Below are 23,210 nucleotides of genomic sequence, written 5' to 3' on the forward strand. Positions count from 1 at the left end.
AGGAACCTGGAGCTCTCCCTGCTGGCCAGCCCCCCAGTACGGCTCCACAGCTGTGGGTGAAGGGGTGAAGGCTGAGGGGATGCGCAGTGGGCAGGGCAGGGAGACCGTAGCCCCAGGGGCCAGTATCCACCCCCGGCTCACCCATCCCAAGGCCCTGAGGTCACAGTAGGGGCTGAGCACACCCAGTGGGTGGTGGGGGCCAAAGAGGCCCCATCTGCCCACCTACCCAGCGTGTAGAGGATCCGCGTCATGAGGTTGAGGCCCATGAACATGGCCGCCCAGCCAGCCGCCCTCAGGCCCCACGTCTTCAGCGAGTTGCTCTTCTGTTCCCGACGAAACACCTCCTGCAGGACGAGCAGGGAGGGGAGGTGCTTACAGCCCACCGAGGAGCCCCACGCCACCCCGCCAGCAGGCGCTGGGCTAGACGCCCCTCTCTGCACCGTCCTCGGGGTGTGGGTGAGGGCTGACCCTATGTTACGGATGGGGGTACCCAGGTCTCCCTGGGGGCGCCCACCCTCACTCACCTGGTCCTGCACAGCTCACCCTTGCACCCCAGCTCACACTCAGCTCGCCTCCCGCTCTGTGCACAGGGCTACATGGCGTCCCGGCCCCGGCAAGGGGGGCCCTGGGCTGCGACAAGACTGACCCACCCGGCTCTTCACTTGGGACTCAGCAAAGACGTCGCTCGCCACCCACTGCCAAAGGAGGCTCCTGTTACCACATCTGTCACCTCCGAGCATCTTGGGGGGGTCCGGGGGATTCTCTGCTTTGCTCACTGCTCCCTCTCTCGGAGGGCAGCCGGGCCGCACACACAAGGACCCCTCACCCCTTCCATTGCCTTCTCTTGCCTCACGGCCCTGGCTCTGCCACCGTGGGGGCAGGCCGGTGACCAGAGCACTGGAGCGCGGCGCACAGGCGCACCGCGGCCACTCACCTCTGCCGAGAAGTCCCCGTGGTGCAGGAGAAGCAGGGTGTCCCCTGACTTGGTGGAGTAGGGGACCAGCTGGTCGCCCCGCTGCCGGGCAATCACGGTGACCTGGTCAGAGAACTCCGGCTCAGAGCTGCGGGGCCATCTGCCCGCGGGGCCAGAGCCGTCCTCGCTGTGCGCCAAGGCAGCAGGGAGCCCCAGGCCGCCCCAGCCCCTGCCGCCACGTGGGCCTGGGGGAGGCGCTCCCGCTGGCCTGCTCCCTCCACAGCCCTGGGGAGGAGCCGGGGGCGGGGGGTGGCGGCGGGGCTGGGGTGACAGGGTCTGGAGCGCAGAACAGAGCATTTACAGGGCAGAGGTCAGTGCTCGGGGAAAGCGCGTGCACAGAGCTGGAAGAAACTCTTCAGGCACCACGCTGAGACCCTCGCCACTCCCCCGCCTGGGGCCCATGGGCATGCACACACACGAGGGGGAGGGGTATGCCCTAAGCATGCACTTGGGCCCGGGTCTGCACCTGGGAAGGCCCCCCATGTCTGCCTGGGAAGCCACTTACCACATGAGCTGGGCCCAGGTCGGGGTCGTCGCTGCTCAGGCCCGCGTAGGAGAAGGAGACACGCAGATCTCCAACCTGGGGTGGAAGAGAGGTGAGTGAGGGAGGTGGGAGTCCAAGCTGGGGCCCAGGGCGCCCACCTGCCCATGAGGGGGTCACACCACCCCCACCTGCACTCAGGCAGCCCCAGTGCGCAGACAGCCCCTCCCTCCACCCTCACCAGCACCGGCCGGCTGAGTGCAGCCGTGAGTCACGGAACCCGATGGGAGCTGATGTGCGGCTCGGACTCTCCCGCGCTGTCGGGGGCGGGACTCAGGGGCCCCAACCTCTGCCATCGGAGCGCCCGAACCCACTGGGTACCTCAGGGTACTTGGGGTTTTCACTGTGGTAGAAATAGTCCCCCCGGCGAATGATGTCCACATGCGGGTCCTCCAGCTTAGACAGGCTCAGCGTCTTGAAGTTGTCCACTTTGTCGATGAGGCCTGAGAGGCCAGTGGTTAGAAACAGTGTGTCCATTGCAGCCCCGTCTGCAAGCCCGCAGCCTGACGGCCTTCCCAGCCAGCCCCACAAGCCGGGCTGCGCGGCCACCTGCGGCTCGTCCCCACGGGGCCTCTGCACGCCCGCTCTCCCACCCGGAGTCCCTGCTCCAACTCCGTCCGTCCACAGGGCCAGCCCCTTCAGCCTCCAGCGCCTCCAGGAAGCCAACCCTGTCAGGCGGTGACCACAGCCCGGGGAGGGCCTCAGCCCTGTGGCCACTGCTCCCCAGGTCCTGTCACCTGCGTCCCGGCCTGGCTCCCTGCTGCCCTGCAGCATGAGGCTGGGCTGTCTGGCATGGCTGGCACCGACTGGGGGCCAGAGCACACTGCCGACAGGCCAGGCCCTGCCCCTCGACGCACTGGCCCTAGGGGTCCTCTCTCCCTCGTCAGGTCTGGCCCGGGGGTGGCCCCAGGAGTGTCGGTGGCAGTCTCACAGCCACGCTGACCCCTGCAAGCCCCTCTCTGTGGGAGGCCCTCCGGGGTTGGGCTCAGGAGTGGAGGCGGGGCCTTGTGTGCGCTGCCCTCCAGGGCTGCCTGAGGAGGGGCTCTCAGCCCCGCCTGCTCAGCCCGGCAAGGACCCACACCTGGCAGCTGCTCCCTGAACAGGTTTCGGGGGGTTCCACACAGGCCCCCCTTCCTGGGGACACACCTGCCCTTTGGCCCCAGCCCAAAAGTATGACTCTGGAGAAGCGCTGGCCGACCCCTGCCCAGGGCAGCGGGAGACCCCTTTAACCACTCAAGGACTGAATGCAGGGCCCCGGCTCCTAGGAGGCAACCGGGTGGAAGTGCAGGGTTCTGGGTCCACAGTGGTTCATCTAATGGCCCAAGACTTACCCGCTGAGAGGAAAAACCTGCCGATCTGGACGAAGGGGGCTGTTGCGGTGAATGACTCCACGGCCATCGCGCTGGGGAGACAGGGGGAGCTGTTGGCGATGTGGGGTGCCAGGGGAGCTGCCTGGGTCCCCAGAGAGGTACTGGGCAGGGTCCGCACCCAGGGGGCTCCTGCCAGCCCAGCCCAGCCCGGCCCCGCAGTCTTGTCTTCCCCCGACCCCATCCCCTGCCGAGGAAGGGCAGCTTCCACTGGCTTCCCGTCGCCCAGAGCTTCTTACGATCTTGCCTGGACCCCTGCCAGCCTGTCCCACCCTGCCCCCCAGCCGTCAGACGGCCCTGCCATGGACTTCACACCCTCCCCTCCAGACCCTTCCCGCCAGCATCCAAACCTCACCGGGAACGTTCAAGGCCCTTCCTGGCCTTGCCCAGCTCGTCACAGCACACAGCCCACACGGGGCCTGTCCAGAGTCACGCCCGTCTCAACACCCTGACCCCTGCCCCTGAGCTAACTGTCCTCTGCCGGACCCCTGAACGGGGGCATAAAATGCAGCCGCTCCTGAAAGCCCTGCGGACAGTCTCCCCACACCCACCACTGACCACCCCTAGGGCCAGGGGCGTCAGGCCCCGCCTCTGCTCACAGTGCCGGAGTGGGCCTCCGAACCCCAGCCCACATTTCATCAGCCCGCGAGACAGAAGTAACTCAGCCCCATTACTCAGATGAGGACACTGGGGCTGAGAACCTGCCAGGGGCTGGTTCTCACCTGGGGTTTTTGTGGCCAATCTCTCGGTCAAAGTTTCTGCTGTTGACGATCTCTGACCTCCATTCTGTGTCTGTTTTGAGCAGAGAGAACATGCGGAAACCACGGTAAGCCTCAGGTTTGAGGCCCGCCAGCTCCACGTCCTCTTATCCAAGCCCGGGACCACCCGAGCTCCTGGAGCCTCGCTGGATAGACGGGGGGAGCAGGGCTCCGAGGACCAGCACGCAGGGAGCCTGATGCTGGCTAAGGAAAGACAGAGGCTGCGGGGAGCAGGGAGGGGCCCGTGACTCACTGTAGGAGTACTTCCTCTCCGTCTTCACCTGTCCGTCCTCTGTGTACTCCCTGCGGGGAAAACACAGGCGCCCCGAGTCAGCCCGCCACCCCCAAGGCAGCCCCACCTCTGGGCGTCTCCAGCCTGAAGCAGCCTCGGGGCTCACAGGCCAGACTCCCCACACGGCACAGGCTTGGTCCACACCAGCCCAGATACACAGTGATCTCCGGGAGCTAGCCCAGCCACTTTCTTCCCCCAGGCACTCCACAGGAGACCCCTGCCACCTCCAATCGAGACCATGGGCCAGTCCTTGGGGGACAATCTGACGTTCCTCCGAAAGGAAGACTTCCCACGGTAGCCTTCAGCAGTGCCGCAGTGAGGCCTGCTGCACGTCCCCCTAACCCCGTGCCTCCCGCAGCCCCAGCCGGCCCCTCACCTGGACTCCTCAGTCTCCACCCACTGATACATCTCCACGTGCCGCCGCAGCTTCACGGCCGGGAGGTGGACCCCGTAGTTAGGATCAGACAGGAGCTTCACAGAGGAACAGACCAGGAAGACAAAGGACAAGAACGCTCAGCTCAGGGGAAGCCAGGCTGGGGAGAAACAGGTCCAGAGGGCAGGACAGCCGAGAGAACTCTGCGCTGCTCGTATGGGTGCCAAGCGGAACCACCGCCCCAAGAGCTGAGCCTGCGACCCGAGCTGCACGTGTGGCTCAGGCTGCGAGCCTGGGGTTGCAGGGCCAGGCAGCATGAAGAGTCTTCAGATAGGAGATGCTGCCCCAGGCATGCAGGCCCATCATCACTGTTAAAGTACCTCTGTGTGAGGCTCTGGCCAAGGGCCACTGTGCCAGGATGGGAGCTCCTGAATCTGAGCTGATCTGCAGAGCCCCCTCGGGTTGTTACAAGGTTTCTCCCCATTTGACAGAGGAAGACCCTGAGGCTCTGGAGAGACGGGCCCACAGCCGCCGAGTGGTGCAGCGTGACTTACACCAGGAGTCTGTTTCTGAGGCCCAGGCCTCCAGACGACACCCACAAGGTGCCCGCGCCCCCGCGGTCAGTGGGTGCTGCCGGCCTACCTTGGACGTCCGCAGGGCCCCGACGACGTGCAGCAGCCTCCCCTCGTTCTCTGGAGCCACAGTGTGGATGCTGCTGGGAGACACTACCAGAGACAGCCCCTCGGCCAGCGAGGTCGCCGTCTTCAGCGCACGGCCCTGTGCACCGGAGAGCGAGGGCTTCAGCTGCCGGACGCCTGCTGCCCGGGGCAAGCAGAACCCAGGACGCCCGCTCTCCAGGCCTCCCCGTACCCACGCAGCACCAGCCGTGCCAGGAAGAACGGCGGCTGCCTCTGCCCTGCACCCCTCCCCTCCCCTCCATCCATGTGCTTCACTAGGGCTGATGGCACAGCTGTTCAATGTAACCCAAGCCTCACCAACCGCATCCTGTGTTCACTGGCCCCAGGGAGTGGTTCAGAGAGAACTGAGGACACTCAGAGGTCTCCCTGTGCCTTTGGCTAAACTGACTTAGAAACAGAGACGCGTCCTCTTTTCTCTGGGGTTGCTAAGCTGCTGGGATGTGACACGGGAGTTGCCGGGCCACCTTTGCCACCACAGGGGAAGAGCCCGCTGAACAACAGAGAAAAATGGGCAACAGACGGAGAAACGGAGGCTCCTAGTGGCCCAGCATGAATGCCTGGATCCAGCCACGCCTGCGGCTGAGACTGTCCCCATTTCAGAGTTTAAATAGCTCAGTTGGTAAAGAATCCGCCTGCAAAGCAGGAGACCCTGGTTCAATTCCCAGGTTGGGAAGATCTGCTCGAGAAGGGATAGGCTACCCACTCCAGTATTCTGGCCAGGAGAATTCCATGGACTGTATAGTCCATGGGGCTGCAAAGAGTCAAACATGACTGAGCGACTTTCACTTTTCACTTTTTCTTTCACCCCCATTTCAGGTATGTGAATTGATCCATTTCCCCTCCTGCTTATGTTAGTCGTGAAGTGGAGCACAACACAATGAATTGACTAATTCAACCCTCATCCCCATAAAATCTTGACCCTTATGTCCAGCCTCTGCATTGAGATACTGCAGGGACCCTCACTCTGCACAGAGGGACCCTGAACATCATACCTCATTGGTGAAGATTAAGTAGAAGGAGACCAGGAAGGTCATGAGCCCCACAAACATTCCACCCGAGGTCTCGCTCAGCCGCTCCAAGAAGCCCGGCTGGGACTTGTTTGTGATTCTGACGTGATCTTTCTTGTTACTTGTACTGGAATACTGAAAAACACAAAAAGGAAACTGGTTTTCAAAAAACAAACTGCATTTACACTCAGTCAAATGCACAGACTGAGTATTCAGTTTTAACAAGTGCAGAGCCGTGTTCGTCAACACACGAAACACGTCTCTCGCCCGAAAGCTCCCTGTGCCCCTCCCTGCCAGTACCCCGTCTCCCCACCGCCCAGAGGTAGCAGCAATCTGAATCTGTATCACGGTGATTTAGTCCTGCCTCTTCCCGAACGCGGTACGAATGGATCATGACACAGCGTGAGCTGCTCCTGTCCGGATCCCTGGACTCGGCCCAGCGCGTGGGGCCATCTGTGTCATGGCGCCAGGAGTCCGCTCCTTCTTGTGGCCGAGCAGAGTTCCACACCTGTCAACGTACTCACCAGTCGACGGATACCTTGGATATTTCTGGTTCCTAGCGATTATGAACAATGCTTCTATGAACACTCATTTACAAGCTAGTGAAACGTCATTTCTATCTGAGGGCAGGACATGAAAATTTGAACAGAAAACTCTGTGCCATGTGGGTCTCCCCCCTCCCTAACACACAGTCTGCATCTGCATCAAAGACGGGTGCGCCTGCTCAACCGTAAGGACCTTCTCCCCTTTCTTATGACGTCAGCACTGAAACTTCTTAAGAGAGCAGGTTGTTCGGCAGCTCTGCGAGGGGCCACGGTGCCTCGCCGCTCGCTTTGTACGCGTGCCTCCCTGCACTCTGCGTCCCTGGTGAACCGTGTGTAAACCATCAGTGTACCACTGTCATGGGTGACCCTGTCCCAGCAATGCACACAACTGTGTCTTCAACTTCCAGCAGGTGAGAGTTCTCAGAGCTTCTGGGAGGCTGTCTCCAGGGTTACAATCCTGTTTGGCTCAAATAAAATGCCTTTTTCTTCTTGATTTGATTGTTAACTAAATTTTCATCCACTTTTGATTGGCGTAGTTGGGGGGCTGTCCGACGCATCCACCAGAGGACCCCTGAAGTCCACCGCAAACCGGGGCCTGGTACCAGCACGGGCCCCTGGGGCACCACCAGCTTCTCTGTGTTCCTTCGGTGCTTTCGAGAGTTCTCCTGATACCTGGACATCATTGCTTTAAATCCCACTCTGAGTTTTACTCAAGCTGTTCCTCTTGGGACTTGGAGTCTTTAAGAGGTTACTGGACTGTCTCCTAGGCAGACACCTGGGATGTGCTTTGGAGTGAACAGGGCTCACTGGTCTTTCTTAACAGACTGACTTAAATTGGAAAGACTGTTGTATATATGGTGTGAACAAACCGCTGGTGGAATGGGGAGATTGAGCCTGTGCAGCTCCACGGTAAAGTTACTCCCTCAGCCAGGAGCAGCTCCCAGGAGGCGGAGGACCCAGCAGAAGTGCCTGAGCATCCGTCCCTGAGACGTGCAGCGGCCCCACAGGGCCCACTACAGCCACTAAGTAAGTTCTGCTCGCTGGGGAGCGCTGCGGCGGCTGGCCCCCGGCACTCCCAGTGCCTGCAGCACGTTCAACTGTTGGAGGGAGAAGCCGAGACACAGGAGAGCCAAGCCCACCCCAGGGGAACCCCGTAGGGAGCCAGACACGTTCCATCACAGGGCCCTCAGAAAGTTGTCGAGATCCTATCTGAACTGGGCTGCCAAAGTAATAACGGGAAACCATCCCTCAAAGGCTGAAAGGCCTCCTGGCTGGCTTCATGACAAAACCAATGCCTGCAAACACTTGACTCTTGAACGGCCAGGAGGGAGCGCCTTAAGACGTTCCAACACCGTAGAGAAAGCTGGCTTGGTAAAACATCTGTTCCAAATTCAGACCTTGAGGGAACAGAAGCATTCCTAGGAGAAAGCCTGAAGTTATAACCCTTATCATGTTCCTGAAATGTGAACACAGCCCACACTGCCTTGAGTCTACAGTCTTGGCTTAGCATGCCAGGCCTCTCTGTCTTTCAGCGTCTCCTGGAGTTTGCCCAAGTTCATCTCCATTGAGTCGGTGATGCCATCTAGACATCTCATTCTCTATCACCCCCTTCTCCTCCCGCCTTCAATCTTTCCCAGCATCAGGGTCTTTTCCAGTGAGTCAGTTCTTCACATCAGGTGGCCAAAGTACTGGAGTTTCCGTTTCAACATCAGTCCTTCCAATGAGTATTCAGGGTTGATTTCCTTTCGGATTGACTGGTTTGATCTCCTTGCAGTCCAAGGGACTCTCAAGAGTTTTCTTCAGCACCACATTTCAAAGGCATCAATTCTTTGGCACTCTGCCTTCTTTATGGTCCAACTCTCATATCTGTACATAACTACTAGAAAGACCATAGCTTTGACTAGATGGACCTTTGTCAGCAAAGTGATGTCTCTGCTTTTTAAAACGCTGTCTAGGTTTGTCGCAGCTTTCCTTCCAAGAAGGAGCTGTCTTCTAGTTTCATGCTGCAGCCACCATCCACGGTGATTGTAGAGCCCAAGAAGAGGAGTCTGTCACGGCTTCCACCTTTCCTGCCCTCCATTTGCCATGAAGTGATGGGACAGATGCCATGATCTTACTTTCTTTAATACTGAGCTTTCAGTCAGTTCAGTTGCTCAGTCGTGTCCGACTCTTTGCGACCCCAGGAACCGCAGCACGCCAGGCCTCCCTGCCCATCACCAACTCCCGGAGTTCACTCAAACTCATGTCCATTGAGTCGGTGATGCCATCCAGCCATCTCATCCTCTGTCGTCCCCTTCTCCTTCCGCCTTCAATCTTTCCCAGCATCAGGGTCTTTTACAATGAGTCAGTTCTTCGCATTAGGTGGCTAAAGTATTAAGCCAGCTTTTTCACTCTCCTCTTTCACCCTCATCAAAAGGCTCTTTAGTTCCTCTTTGCTTTCTGCCATTAGAGTGGTATCATCTGTGTATCTGAGGTTGTTGATACTTCTCCTGGCAATCTTGATTCCGGCTTGTAACTCATCCAGCCCTCATCCAGTACACCACACGGCATTTCGTGTGGTGTACTCTGTGCCTAAGTTAAATAGGCATGGTACCAGTAAACAGCCTTGTCATACTCCTTTCTCAATTTTGAAGCAGTCAGTTGTTCCATATAAGGTTCTAACTGTTGCTTCTTGAGTTGCATACAAGTTTCTCAACAGACGAGTAAGATGGCCTGTTATTCCCATTTTTTTCCAGAGTTTGTCACAGTTTGTTATGATCCACACAGTCAAAGGCTTTAATGTAGTCAATGAAACAGAAGTCGATGTTTTTCTGGAATTCCCTTGCTTTCTCTATGATCCAATGAATGTTGGCAATTTGATCTCTGGTTCTTCTGCCTTTTCTAAGCTGGTACATCTGGAAGTTCTCAATTCAAGTACTGCTGAAGCCTGGCTTAAAGGATTTTGAGCATAAGCTTACTAGCATGGGAAGTGAGCGCAATCATCCGATAGTTTGAACATTCTCTAGTACTTTTCTTCTTGGGAACTGGGATGAAGACTGACCTTTTTTTCTTCTTTCCAGTTTTAGAGTCTACTTGGCTTAATTAGTAGACTCAAAAGAAAAAAAGGGGGTGAGTATGTATGTGTGAAAATAGATCTTTGTAAAACTCAAGCAGAATAGCTATTTCTGTGTGTATCTGGATATATGTATGTCTGTATACACAAGTATGATCCATCTCTAACTTCAGAGGTTACTATCAACGTTAATGTAAAAGAGTTCTACTTAATTGATTTAAAAGTAAATGTTTACAAATCAAATATTTCACTTAAACTAGCCCAAACTGTCAAAGGATCACATAATCCAGGATTAATCTTTAATGGAAGAAAACAAGTTAAAATTGATGGTCTAATTAATACAGACATGGCTTTACAGTCATCATTAAGTGTAATATTTTAGCTGTACCCAGGTTTCCTGAAAGTTAATATGCTCATGTTATTGTGATGATAAAATGTGTCAACAAGAAAATTAACTTGGTATGGTAATATTTTCATAAATAATGAATAAATTTAGGGGTGAATTCTTTCAAGAATAATTTTGTTTTAGGGTATATGTACCCAAAAACAGGGCTTCCCTGGTAGCTCAGTTGGTAAAGAATCCACCTGCAATACAGGAGACCCTGGTTTGATTCCTGAGTTGGGAAGATCCCCTGGAGAAGGGAAGGGCTACTCACTCCAGTATTCTGGCCTGGAGAATTCCATGGAATGTATAGTCCATGGGGTCACAAAGAGTCAGACACAACCAAGTAACTTTCACTTTCACACGTAAAAACAGTTTCTCCCAATTTGGGGGGATTTGAAATTTTAGAGTTCTGCTGCTGCTACTGCTGCTAAGTCGCGTCAGTCGTGTCCGACTCTGTGCGACCCCATAGACGGCAGCCCACCAGGCTCCGCCGTCCCTGGGATTCTCCAGGCAAGAACACTGGAATGGGTTGCCATTTCCTTCTTCAATGCATGAAAGTGAAAAGTGAAAGTGAAGTCGCTCAGTCATGTCTGACTCTTCGCGACCCCATGGACTGTAGCCTACCAAGCTCCTCCGTCCATGGGATTTTCCAGGCAAGAGTACTGGAGTGGGGTGCCCAAATGATGGAATTCACTGAATGTCTAGATTGTTTTCTTAATAAGAAAATACTGAAAGATTAACTGCTAAATAAGTCTCTAATTACTTACTTTTATGGCGACCCACTCCAGTGTTCTTGCCTGGAAAATCCCATGGACAGAGGAGACTGGCGGGCTACAGCCGATGGGGTAGCAGAGTCAGACACGACTGAGCAACACACACATACACACACAGAGACTAAATGTGTTTGAGACTATTAATAAATATACTCTGCACTTTACTCAAAGACTGAACTATAAAGTAACATATATTTTAAAAACAGAACCCTGAAAAAAGTTTTTGTACATGGCTAGGACTTACTAAGATCAGATTAAATTTAATTAAATAAATGAATTTTAATAATAAAGGTAAAATGGTGAAAACCAACTTTTTTATCTGTGAAGAGGACAAAGCATTCTTGAAGCACTGACCTGGTTTTGGTAAAGATTATAGAAAGTTTCTTTACTGCTAACTTATCTGATGTAGCTCTCTGTCATTTACTTTTGAAATCTTTTTATTATCCCTTTGGTTGAAGCAAATAAATATTGTTTCACAGTGACTTATGATCCTACTTAGTCAAACATTTAAAACCTTTTCATATCTTTCACAAACTTCCTCCAATCAAATTCTTAATGAAGCTCTTTTGACCTCCAGCTAACTCTGGGATGCTTCAGAAAACCCCTAAACATCTCAAAGAGAAATATTAAGCTAATTGGGCTCATTTGGTATGTTACATTACATGGGAAACACTGAGTAATGATAAATTCTTAGGTCATATTGTGTGGATAAATATATTAATATAAACATTCTAGAACTTGTAGGAAGTTCCTAAAATTTGAAATCTCCTGGTACGTGTCAGTCCTGATTCTGGCTACTCTCTTAAAATGTTGTATGCTACATACATAGCCAGTTTCCTTGACAACTGTACTGTAATCAGGTCTTTAACCAAGATTTTAAGTCTTCTGTCATTTATACAGTTATGTCTATACATAACTGACGCTTTTACAAAACTGTTTCATGACTTGCTTTAGGCTCTCAAACTAGACTCGGCAGCCAAGGGACTCCCTCCTGTACAAGGGCCATTTCGGCCACAGCTCTCCTGGAAGGCCCCGAGGAATGCGCTCCCCTCTCGGTTCGTGGCCGCACTGAGCTGAGCTTCTTTCGCACTCTCGCCACCCGCAGCGCCACTCTGTGAGCTGCCCAGCTTCCCGTGAGGGCCGCTGCCTGGTGCCACCTGGGTTCCACGGAATAACCCTGACCTGCAGCTCTGCTGCCTGCGCCACAGTTAGAAAACAGCCACGACTGCATTTTGTGAACCGGTTAGATCATCTTCTTGTTCCCAGGAAGCCCGTATCGATAATGCTGATCTAATTTAATTTACAGATGGTCCTACTTAAGGGAGGAGCAGGGACGTTACCAAGATGGATATGCTGTAACGCCCACAGTGGGCATCATTAAAAGCTTTTATTTACGGGAAACAAAGCACAAGCTGAATGAGCTGCCTTAACTCTAGCGAACGACCCGGTGACACATGTTCACACCGACAGTCGCTGTGCCTCTGGACTGACACCCCACTCTGGAATGCTATGCAAACAGTGAGGTGTTTAACCTCTTCAGGACAACCTAATAAAAAAAAAAAAAAGGAAGAGTTATTGTTCTACAACTGCCAAAACGTTCAATGCTGAAAACACTGGGCGTTCTAAGGTCAACGCCATGGAAGCTAAAGGCATCAGCGCGCTGAGGCGGGGTTTAAATCCCCGTGCTGTCCACCCTCCAGAACGCCCGCGGCTCTCAGGGAACGCTCCTAACCCAGCGGACGCGTTCCTCCCACTGGCTCAAGACACTGACAGACACGGCCCCAAAAAGGGGAATTTTGACCCACCACCCAAATCCGGTTTAGACCTAATTTAAAAAACAAACAGCACACAAGGCTCACGCCTGGGGCACAGCTGCCGTTACCCCAGCATGTATCTCCTTTAACTCTGTGCACCCGAGAAAATGGGTCATGGGGAAAACAGTATTCTTGGAAACTTTCTCCTATGGTGGCTCAAGGGACACATTACATTATTGTCAGGGTCTTATTGAGACACTTAAAAAAACAAAGTTGGTAACAAGTTTTTTTTACAGCTTCCAGAAAACCCTACAGATCACGGATTATAACAGAAATTTTGTCTATTGAAAAGGACATCAAATAAATGATTCTTTGCAACCACGACAGACAGCAAGTGCTTTATCCGTTGTTAACTTACCTCTGCTCAGCCAAACTGAACATTAATTCATGGATTCAAGTCTCTCATTTTGAAAAGGCACCTCGACTCGACCCCTGTTTCTATACCCAGCTTCCTCTAATACAGGCATCACTGATGGCCTTGACTTTACAGGCCATTTGGAAACGTCAGTGGAGCAGTTTGCTGCAGGCAGATAGGTGACCACCAGCCATTATGATGATGGCAACGGCAAGCACTCCAGTCTATCAGACGCCAGTCCTGCTCAAGCCCGAGGAGGCGGGCACCATCACGACCGCACGTCACAGGAGGGAAAACAGGGGTCAGCCGTTACAGCACCAGTCCACACCACACAGCCTCTAAGAGGCGGACTCAGGACTCCTGTCTGGGCAACTGGGGGCTGCTCTCTGCCACTCTACTCCGGACTGCCTTCCTCACGCCTGGCGCCACAACAGGAGCTGAACACTGGGAGCCCGAGGTAGGCACGCAGCACAGGAAAAGAAGCCAGTCCCCAGCTTGGGCCCTGGAAGGCCTGGCTTCCTCCTGGGCCTCCCCCAGCCACCCCTAACAGCCAACATCAAGATAAGCTGCTCAAAGATGGCCTTGAAGAGAAGAAAGAAGGTGATCCTCAGGCTGGCATGACACACCCAGCCCACATTCTAGACCAAATTCCCAGTAAACAAGGACTGGGGAGATTTCCTCCCTGCCCGCTCCCCTACTTCAGGCTTAGAAGCAATGAGCAGTGTGTGGTGGGACAGGGGCTGACCTACCAGGATTTTCAGGTCCTGAAAATCACTTTCTGTGTAACCCAGAGTCAGCTGCTCTACCCCTCTGATCCTGTTTACTCATTTATAAAGCACAGATGTCAACAGTAACTCCATTACTCGATGGAGGTTACAGTGATTAAGAATCCTGTGTCCTTCCTGCTCCAGCCCACCATCTTCTGATCTTTCTCTGGCACCGGGCCTCCCAGTCCCTGTAAATGTGCACCCCATTACAGGGTGAATCAACGAAAGTTTGGTGGCAGAGGATACCCAAACTCATCTACACTCTTTGGCAAAGATCAGGACCCTACGTATCCAAGATTCTCTGCCCATCAGGACTGAAGATAAACTGTTTTTTAATGTAATTAAGGACTACGGTACACCAGGCACTGTGCTAAAAGCAGAGTCTTCCTTAAACTTCACAGTAACTAAGCCCATGACGAAACAAAAATCCCAAGAAATTAAGGTCACATAGCTACTGAGAAAGAATCTGGATCTTTCCCCAAGTGGGCCTGACTCCAAAGCCTGCCACACCTTCCCATGACCTGCCCAGCTGGCTGTGGGGCCCTGGGCAAGCGTGTCCCCCTGCTGGGAAGTCCCCATCTGTAAGGTATCATGGCGGTGGTCTGGGGGCACACCTGTCTCTTGACACATCCCAGGCCTCCCCCGGCAGACCCTGCATCTAGGGGACCACCTCTAGGTGCACCACTTAAGGCTTCTCAGCCTCCCAAACAACTCTAAACCAGGCAAGGTGTACTGGGGCCGTGGGTGACGAAAGCCCTGGCTTCTCAGGGGGTGTGGGAAGCACAGAGGATGCTTAGGGACAGAGGAGGAGCCTGGAAGGGTGTAACAGAGCAGCGGAGAGTGGCTAGGACACTCAACCAAAGCAAGAGGGAGGGAGTGCCCGGGCTGGCAGGGCTCCGAGCTGGCTCCAGAGCTGGCTCCACTTTCACAGAGGAGCAGAGCCTGAGTCACCAGCTCCTTCGCCCAACACCCTGGTGGGAGGTGCCCCTCGGTTTGTTGAATGAATGTTTAGCTTAAATAGAAAGGTTCCTGAGAAAGGCTGGCTGCTGGCAGGAGGCCAGCAGCCTTTCCAGGGGCACCACCTTCAGCGAGGGGCTCTGCAACTAAACCCCTGCTAGGAGGACGAGCGCCCGGCCGTAGGGAAATGCCCCCCTCTGCCCGCCGCCCTGAAGTCTCCGCTCCCCACCTGGCCTGCGCTCCTGTATCATAACAGCCCCGGTCTTACATATCCCTCTGGGCACGGAGCTCACCGCCCACCCCGTACAGCACGTCGCTGGACAGCTCCACCCAGGCGGATCGGCTTCCCCACCGCCCCCGTGGACTGGTCACCTCTCACCTCCAAGTCCGCACATGTGACAACCCCGAAGGTCCAGGAGGGAACCGGGAACGAAGGGAAGGGCTGCGGGGAGGGGCCCCGCACCAGACGACCCCGAGCCGGAGCCACGGACCAGAGGCCCGGTCCCCAACACCGCGGGACCCAAGGAGTCGGCCCGCGCTGAGCAAGACAGACGGCACAGCTGCCGGAAGGCGCGGACACGGGCGTGAGAGGGAGGCGGGCGGGCTGGACGGAGGGGACCACAGGCAGGGGGCCGCGACACGCCCGCTGGAAGAGGGGGCTGGAGGACCGGGAGGCCTGGGTGTGGCCGGCGGACCAAGAGACACTCACGTTCGCGGCCATGGTGGGGCCCGGTCGCCGCCCGCCTCGCTCGGCTCAACGCGGAGTAGGGTTTACGCCAGCAGCACCGAGTCCGCGACCTCTCGCCCGCCGAAGAGCGGCAGACAGCGGCGCAAGCCCAGAGCCCGGGACACGCCACAGAGCTACCGCCCAGGGAGCCCAGGCTTTTTTGGCTCCCGCTCGCCGTGCCGCACTGCCTCCTGGGAAACGTAGTCCTTTCGGGTGCTTTCCGAAAGTTGCAACCCACTGACACCTCACTGACGAGCCCGCGCACTGCAAGCTATTCAGGGAAATGTAGTTCCTACTGCCTGGGGCGTGGCCGCGAGGCGCGCAGCCTGCCGGGAAATGTAGTTACCGGCTGAGAGCGCCGAACTGGAAGCGCCGAGGCAGGCGCGCGGCGGGCAGGCCTGGGGGGCGGGCCCGTGCGGGCCTCCGAGCCGCCCTCCCCGCCGCGGAGAGGTCACGGCGTGAGGCCGCCGCCGCGATCGCCGCGAGGTCGGAGCGCCGGGCTGCATCATGGCCTACTGCCGGCAGGAAGGTAGGAGGGCGGGCTGCGTGGAGACGGCCTCCGAGGCCCTGCGGGGGACACGCGGTCCGTGCAGCGCCCCCACTGAGGGCGCGGGGCACAAGTTCTCGGGAGGAGGGTGCGGGTTGGCGGCGGGGTCGCCAGCCCCACTTTTCGGATGAGAAAACCGAAGCCCGCGGAGGAGCAAGGCTGTCCCGGGTCGCCGAGAGACTCGAACCTGGACCTCGGAGGGAACAGCACGTGGGGAGACTCGTAAACTAGGCCCGGGGGTTAGGGCGGCGCGAGTGCGCTGCCTGAGGCTGGTAACGGGAAATGTGCTGATTACTAATTACGTTGCTACGCCGCTCGCCACACACCACGTGTTCCCGTTTGCACCGCCTCTAAGTGTCCCGGAAGGTCGCCCCTCGGTGGGCGCGACGCTGGCGGTGGGAGTGCCGCCGGCGGGCACGGGTCAGGCCCTGCGCCAGGAGCCTTGAGTGGCCCGTCTCGCAGCGACTTTCCTAAGTCAGGCCCTGCTCTTAACCCAAGAGTAAACCAAGACCCCAGAGGTGACTTGCTTGAGCCATGCGGCCGGCTACTCGCGGAGCTGGGGTTGGAGCCCCGCGGTCTGATTCCAGAGCTTCCCCGTCTGGTGCCCAGTGGACTCCAGGGAGCCCTCCGCTGGGAAGACATCCCGCAGAAAAAAAACAAAAGTTGGTCCCCGCTTGCGGTCTCTCACCTAGGAAGTCTCCAGGCCGCGGTCCGAGGGCCTCCCCGCGCAACCACGAACTGTCCCTGAGCTGACACCCAAACCCTCCAGGCCCAGTTGTCCAGTCTTGTAAAATGAGAAGTTAGTCTTCATTCATTCCGCAGATATTCATGAAGTACCTTCTCCATGTCAGGTGAGGGGGAGGGAGGATATCTGAGACTATGAAGTTCCAGAGAGAAGTGGAACTTCCTGGAAATTCTCTAGTGAATACTCCAGCTCCCTCAGTTATTTCAGGAAATCTTGAGCCCAGAGATGGAGGTGACCTGCCCAAGGTCATGTTTCAATCAGGAGAAGTGTGTCAAGCTTCAGCTCACAACTCAATTTAAAATGCTAAGCCTTTTTGCCAGTGGCCTTCCCTAGTGGTTCAGATGCCAATGCAGGAGACTGGAGTTCGATCCCTGGGTGGGGAAGATCCCCTGGAGGAGGAAAGTGAAAGTGGGTCAGTCCTATCTGACTCTTTGTGACCCCAGGGAATATACAGTCCATGGAATTCTAATAAATGGCAACCCACTCCAGCGTTCTTGCCTGAAAATGCCATGGACAGAAGCAACAGTCCATGGGGTTGCAAAGAGTTGGACATGACTGAGCGACCACACAACAATTTCCCAGTACCCCATTCTGCCTCTGGAACCCTCCTTTCCTGGGTTGCAAAGCCATAATGCTCAGTGATGTCTCTGAGAAGTAGTTTCCATTGACTGATATTGAACTCTGCCATGAGCAGAAGTCCTCTGCCCTCACCAGTTTGTTAGAGAGTAGGTCTCTAGTTTTTTATTTCATCGTCCTGAGTCTAATGTACTCCTTTATGTAGCAGATTTTTTTTAGTCTTTTGAGTATAATGAGGCTATAATCCTCATTTTTGTGGGTTTCTAGGAGTCACATATTATCTGGGAAGCAGAGGTAAGTGTTCAGACCCATATCTTTTCCTGGATCAAAGATGTCTTTCTTTGGGGATAAGAATTAAAAGCACTCACTTTAGGCCTTGCCTAGTTTTTATCTATCCATGCCACTGTCCCCTCAGTCCCAAACTTCTTGTTTTGCTACCCATGGATTCTTTATGCTTCCCATGGGACTTAGAGAACTGATCCCAGCTCCTTCCTGATTAAGGCCTATGTGACTGAGGCCTGACATGGCTCCTGCTGGTCTCTACGCACCAGTCACTGTGCAGCCAGGCTGGCCTCTGGCTATTCCCTTTGCCTGGTGCATCCCTCCCCCAGCTCTTCTCACGGCTGCTTCCTCATCCTTAAAGATTCAATGCAGATGCCACCTCCTCAGTGAGGTCTTCCTTGGCCTTTGTGTCTTCCACATCCTAAGCTCTCTGAAATACCTGGTGTATTTTTGTCCTCTTTCGGCTTTTTTGCATTGCAGCAGGCTGAGAGCGTTAGATGGGCCATGTCCCCCGCAGCATTACCCAGTGAACCGGTGCACAAGGGATCGCTTGCCCATGCGCTTGACTTCAGGGGTCCGCCCCCTGCCTTGGGGTCGGAGGCCGCAGCTGGTCATTCAAGGTGTTAGGCAGCATGGACTCAGGCCGGCTCCCTGGCCCAGGGCCACACTGCTCCTGTCTTTGTACCCCCTTTTCTAATGCTGGTGCTGCTCTTTCCTGTTCTGTCAGCAAACAGTTACTGGGCACCTGTGACGTGCCAGCCCTAATCACATGGCAGAGGCAGCTGGCACAGGTGGGTAGTCTGCCCTGTGGCCTGGTGGAGGCAGTGGAGGGGGCAGGTTGGATGTTGCAAGAGATGATGTGTTCTAGGGGAAACGAGACCACCCAAACAAGGTTTGATTTTGTTCCCTATAACCTACTTCATGGTGAGAGCCATCTGTCTTCCATACTCAGCTGGGCCTGGGATCTTCATGTCTGAATTCAGAGTTCATTTCCCCATTCACTTTTCCAACAAATACTGATTACTCACTATGTCTCGGGCACTGTACTAGGCTCTGAGGTACTGCAGTGAATGGAACAGATACATCCTTGCCCCTGAGAGCTGACATTTCAGTCGGGGAGATGGATGGTAAACATATGTAATTGTGGGTGAGAGAAGGCGGGTTAAGGGCAATGGGGAGAGATGAAGAAAGATGCCATCTGAGCAGGAGGTCTGAAGTCAGGGAGAGGGGGCTGTGAGGTATCTGAATATGCTCCTGGACGACAGAACGGCCTGGCAGGTCCCCAAGGTAGGCATGTGCTCAGCGTCTTCGGGTAGAAACAAGGAGACGCTGAATGGAGGGAGCGGGGGTGGGCGTGGCGTCATACAGGTGAGGGATGCGGGTCTTTCTGGATGGACTTGAAGGCAGAGCCCGCCGGGCCGATGAGGGAGGTGGAGAGAAGGACGGCAGTCAGTGTGACTGCAGAGTACAGCTGCGGATCCGGGGTGTTGGCGTGTCTCTCCGCTCCGTGCTTCCTCTGTCCTCAGCCAGCCCTGAGCTCTTGCTTTCAGAGCCCCCGGCGCCCTGACTCCCAGTCCGGCCAGGCTCTGGCTGGGGACTGCCCCTTCTGGGCACTCTGCGGGCACCTTTCTTCAGTCTTTCAGGCAAGAGCACAGCTCTACCCGCTTTCCCACTTCCAATCCTTACCGGCATCTCCAGCCCTGTTCTCTCTTCACAGAGATGTTTGTCATTTGATGCCGCTGAAAAAGTTACTGTGTTTTGAGCGGAATTCCAGGTGCAAGTAGAAACTTAGTTCACCTCCTTGTTTTCCCCATGTCTCTTGACCCTTGCCCGAACCAGGGAGGGAAGTGGGCTGAGCTGGGAGGTGCCCAAGCGCACACAGCTGTTGTGTGCTTGAGCCCCGATTTGAACCCCAGTCTTGAGCCTCTGGGATGCCGATGGCACCGGGAGCCAGAGCCTCCCAAGCTGGCCCTACCTCTCCCGTGCAGGGCCGCGCTTGCGCTCTTCCTGCAGATGATGTTGAGCCCTGACTGTCAACTGGTCTGTCCAGCCAGCATGGCCATTGAGCACCGGGGCTGGAGATACAAGATAAGTCACTGCCCAGGCTTGGACCCCTTGGCTCTGGGCCTAACACCAGCCTCCGCACTGGGCTGGGCCTGGCTGAGATCTTGGTAAACAAAACTGTCAGAGCGGAGCTGAGCAGTCGTGTCAGCTCATGTCTTCTGCTTAGCACAGCACTTCTGTGGACTTCTTCCGAGTGTTCTGAACTCTGGCCGGAATGACCGAGGTCTTTAGGTTCTTCAGCGTGCCCTGGCTGCCTGGCCCCAGGCCGTGTGGGACAAGCCGCCTTCTCTGAGGTCAAGTGTGGGGAGCTGGAGCGGGCCACGGGCCTGTGTGTGCAGAGTGTCAGCCGTCATCGCTGTCAGCCGCCCCTGAGACGGTGTACCGCCCCGCACCGTCCCTCCGTCCCAGCGCTGCCCTCTCCTGCACGCCTCTCTCAGCTCCATACGGTCACCCTGGCGCTCTTCCCAAGCCTCTGCCGGAGGAGCCCGGTGGGCGGAGTGTCATCTGAGGGCGCCTGCTGGCAGGTCCCTCGGGGCCTGGACGAGGTGCTCCCAGGCCACGGGAATGAACAAAGCTGTGGAGCCATGGCAGTTCTGAGCAGGGCAAGACCGCCTCTTAGATGTCAGCAGACTTGGGGCTGAGGGCAGCTGCACTTGAGGGGTTGGGGCATCTTCGTCTCCACCCGAGGATGCACAGTGGCGCTGAGACGTGCTGTCTCCCTCCTCCCCACTCCAGCCACAGGCTCACGGTGCGCTGGTGCCGCTGGACTGTCCCCCAGGTCGGCAGCGGGTCGTCGGCAGCGGGTCCCCAGGGGAGCGCATCAAGGTTTCAGATGGGACAGGCTTCACACAAGGCTTCCGTGGCTGCTTTGGGTTCAGGCTGAGCCACAGCTCCTGGTGAAACATGGCTCCCTCTGTTCTCCAAACTCTAGGGAAGGATCGAATCATATTTGTGACCAAAGAAGACCATGAGACTCCAAGCAACGCAGAGCTGGTGGCCGACGACCCCAATGATCCATACGAGGAGCATGGTGAGCGTGGGGGCCGGGGTCGGCAGGTGGTAGCCCGATGTTCCTGGCCACAGCTGGGTGTTCACCTCGGCCAGCACTGCTCCCAGGACACGAGTGCGTCTCCCTCAGGTGGGAGGGGCTGTGCGCTGACCTGGCCATCAGGCCAAACCTAGGAGTTGCGTCTGAGTTTGGAACAGTTTTCCACTTTGACAAAATGGAGGAGCCTCAGTGCTCTGACACACCCAGCGCCCCTTGGACACCGTCCAGCCTCACTTTTTCCAGTCCTCACGCCGTGCTGAGAGCAGCCAAGAAGCAGGAGGGGCTTGAAGGGAGGGCGTGGAGGGTCCTGACGGTCCATGTGGAAGGGGGAGACCAGGACTCCTCCTTCAAGCCTTTGGATTAAACGGTTTCCCCTGTGTAGTCCAGAGCACAGGCGCGGCCACAGCCCTAACCACAGCCCTAGTGGGTGGCTTAGCACATCCAGCGGAGCTGCACCTGGAGAAAGTTGCCCACGGTGACTTCTCTTCAGCTGAGCCGAGAACGCTCGGTGGGTTTCTGCCAGGAGTTTAAACCCCATCCCAAGGGGGAAGCAGGGCCACCAGCCAGTGCCAGCCAGGCAGCAGTTTGTCTTACCATTATTCCTGTGAGGCCCAGGCTTGGGTTTGCTTTTTATGAAACCTGTCTCACTTCCTTGCCCATCTTCCCGTCCCAGGACTGATCCTGCCAAACGGAGACATCAACTGGAACTGCCCGTGCCTTGGGGGGATGGCCAGTGGCCCGTGCGGGGAACAGTTCAAGGCGGCCTTTTCCTGCTTCCACTACAGCAAGGAGGATGTCAAGGGGTCGGACTGTGTGGACCAGTTCCGGGCCATGCAGGAGTGCATGCAGAAGTACCCAGACCTGTACCCCCAGGAGGAGGAGGAGGAGGAAGAGCAGCCAGCAGACCCCTTACAGGAAGCTGCCTCCGAGGCCAGCGCAACCAAAGAGGCGGCGGCGTCGAGCTAATGACGGCTGGGGCCCTGGGCTCCAGCCGCCTTCAGAGCCCAGACGAACCTCTCCAAGAAAGTGTCTTTTCCCTCCGTTGTTCTGTGCACTGTAATGTACAAAATAAGTTATTGTGCTGATCGGGGGTCTTGGCCCCTTGCTGTATTTACACTGAAAAATGGGGTTGTGTGTATGTGTGTCTCACATGAACCTGTTGGTGAATGTAGCTGCCACTTTTGAGTTCGCAGATTGTCCTGAATTTTGCCACTTGGAAATAACGTGCTGAATCATCTCAGCAACCAAAAATCTCTATCTGGGAGGGACTCTTGTGAGTGAGCTGATTTGTTTTGACTCTTTGTGTTCCTTTTAGTAGATTTTATACCCAGTTGGAAAGTGAAATAGAAACAAAACGTTTTCCCTTACAAATGCTGGGGTGGGGCCATTCCTTGTAAGCAGAGGTGAGATGATCAGACCTCAAGTATTTGAGGAGGCGCTATGCTTCATTTCCGGTTCCTTCTGGTTTCCAGTTTGCCTTGAGCTCCAGGTTTTCTGCAGTTAGAAAGCAGAGCTTTGGACCCTCTGAGTGAATCCCTTTGTAAGTGAAAAGAAAGGCTAATTTTTGATGTTCTTATTATTCCCAAAGCTCTGCTCTGGGACCGTGTTCACACTGGTTCTGTCTCAGCCTGTCCAGATGCAGTGCTCCTGAGAGGTGGGGACCTAATCATTACCAGAGTGGGAGGCAAGAGAGACACAGTGTCAATTAAAAGGAAAACATGGTTTTTACCTGATTGTGAGTGTGTCCTCTGTTTTTACTAATTAAAAATATTTCTGATACAAGGAAGTAGGAATTGTGAAAAACTCAATTGAAATTCTCTGGAGATACCGGTAGATCAGTTTGAGTCAAGTTTTCTGTGCTACATTCAAACAAAGCTCAGGTGACTTTGTCTGCGAGCAGATGCTGTCACATGGGCATTGCTGTCAACGTTTCTGTTGTATTTGTCAGAACTGAGTCACAGCCCACAGTGCCCAAGGGACATGGAGACAGCACAGGAGGCTGCCTCTGACACCAGAGAGTGAGCCTGCAGGCCCAGCTCAGGGCGAGGGCATGGAAGCTGGAATGGCCAGGTTTGGAAGCCTTGACACCTGGAGAAGCCCTGGGACTTCTTTGAACTGCAGGAAGAGCCTTGCATGTTTAACAGACATACCGGAAACATTTTAACCAAGACGTCACTGATCTGTGACCATGTCTTGGATCCCATGCATTCCATGCATTCAGGGAACCTCTACGGTCCATGTCCTAGGGACATGGGAGGGTGACCCATCTTGTCCCCAGCTGCATGAAGATACAGTCCAGCCAGGGGTCAGCATTCACTTAAAAGCAGAAAAGTAAGGAGAAAGGCAGACCCCGGGGGCTAGGACAAAATGGCCAAGTAGATGGACCTGACCTCACCTTCTCTCATGAAAACACCAAGATCACAAACAACCACTGAACAACCTTCGACGAAAAAGGATGGTCTATGTCCAGAGAAAACGGAGCCACTACGAGACGCGAGGGAGGGGTGCGCGCACAACATAATCAAGCAGCACACCCACTGAGTAGGTGACCTACAGACGCAAAG

At 55.4% G+C, this 23,210-nt stretch overlaps 2 protein-coding genes across 5 annotated transcripts in view; one reads left to right on the plus strand and one right to left on the minus strand.

Annotated features, from left to right (window-relative positions):
• Positions 1-15,633, minus strand: part of TMEM43 (transmembrane protein 43) — a 20,589-nt gene extending 4,956 nt beyond the window's left edge. For 2 of the 4 annotated variants that reach the window (XR_008706273.1, XM_055558413.1), the window contains exons 1-11: positions 15,367-15,627; positions 5,995-6,144; positions 4,947-5,081; positions 4,308-4,402; positions 3,893-3,942; positions 3,604-3,673; positions 2,846-2,916; positions 1,836-1,957; positions 1,479-1,553; positions 935-1,036; positions 227-344 (exon numbers count right to left, since the gene is read on the minus strand). Coding sequence is in view for 3 of the 4 variants with exons in the window: in XM_055558413.1 (XP_055414388.1) it covers positions 227-344; positions 935-1,036; positions 1,479-1,553; positions 1,836-1,957; positions 2,846-2,916; positions 3,604-3,673; positions 3,893-3,942; positions 4,308-4,402; positions 4,947-5,081; positions 5,995-6,144; positions 15,367-15,378 (1,000 nt within the window). In the remaining variant the exon portion in view is untranslated. Of the gene's footprint in view, positions 1-226; positions 345-412; positions 696-934; positions 1,037-1,478; positions 1,554-1,835; positions 1,958-2,845; positions 2,917-3,603; positions 3,674-3,892; positions 3,943-4,307; positions 4,403-4,946; positions 5,082-5,994; positions 6,145-15,366 lie in introns of those variants that run through there. The other 2 variants (XM_055558415.1, XM_055558416.1) reach the window with 2 other exon arrangements.
• A 115-nt stretch (positions 15,634-15,748) lies between these two features.
• On the plus strand, positions 15,749-22,379 carry CHCHD4 (coiled-coil-helix-coiled-coil-helix domain containing 4). The gene is made up of 3 exons (XM_055558417.1): positions 15,749-15,913; positions 20,530-20,628; positions 21,320-22,379. Exons 1-3 carry the CDS (start codon positions 15,892-15,894, stop codon positions 21,610-21,612), a joined length of 414 nt encoding a protein of 137 aa, XP_055414392.1. The 5' UTR covers positions 15,749-15,891; the 3' UTR covers positions 21,613-22,379.
• The last annotated feature ends 831 nt before the right edge of the window (positions 22,380-23,210 follow it).

This window comes from Bubalus kerabau, chromosome 20, assembly GCF_029407905.1.
Source record: "Bubalus kerabau isolate K-KA32 ecotype Philippines breed swamp buffalo chromosome 20, PCC_UOA_SB_1v2, whole genome shotgun sequence".
Classification (NCBI taxonomy): Eukaryota; Metazoa; Chordata; class Mammalia; order Artiodactyla; family Bovidae; genus Bubalus; species Bubalus kerabau.

What these genes read in the sequence shown, in the direction of transcription:
- CHCHD4 (XM_055558417.1), top strand. Translation starts at nt 15,892, where the DNA reads ATGGCCTACTGCCGGCAGGAAG. An exon ending in GGCCTACTGCCGGCAGGAAG is followed by an intron (nt 15,914 to 20,529) that starts GTAGGAGGGCGG and finishes TCCAAACTCTAG; the next exon opens with GGAAGGATCGAATCATATTT. An exon ending in TGATCCATACGAGGAGCATG is followed by an intron (nt 20,629 to 21,319) that starts GTGAGCGTGGGG and finishes TTCCCGTCCCAG; the next exon opens with GACTGATCCTGCCAAACGGA.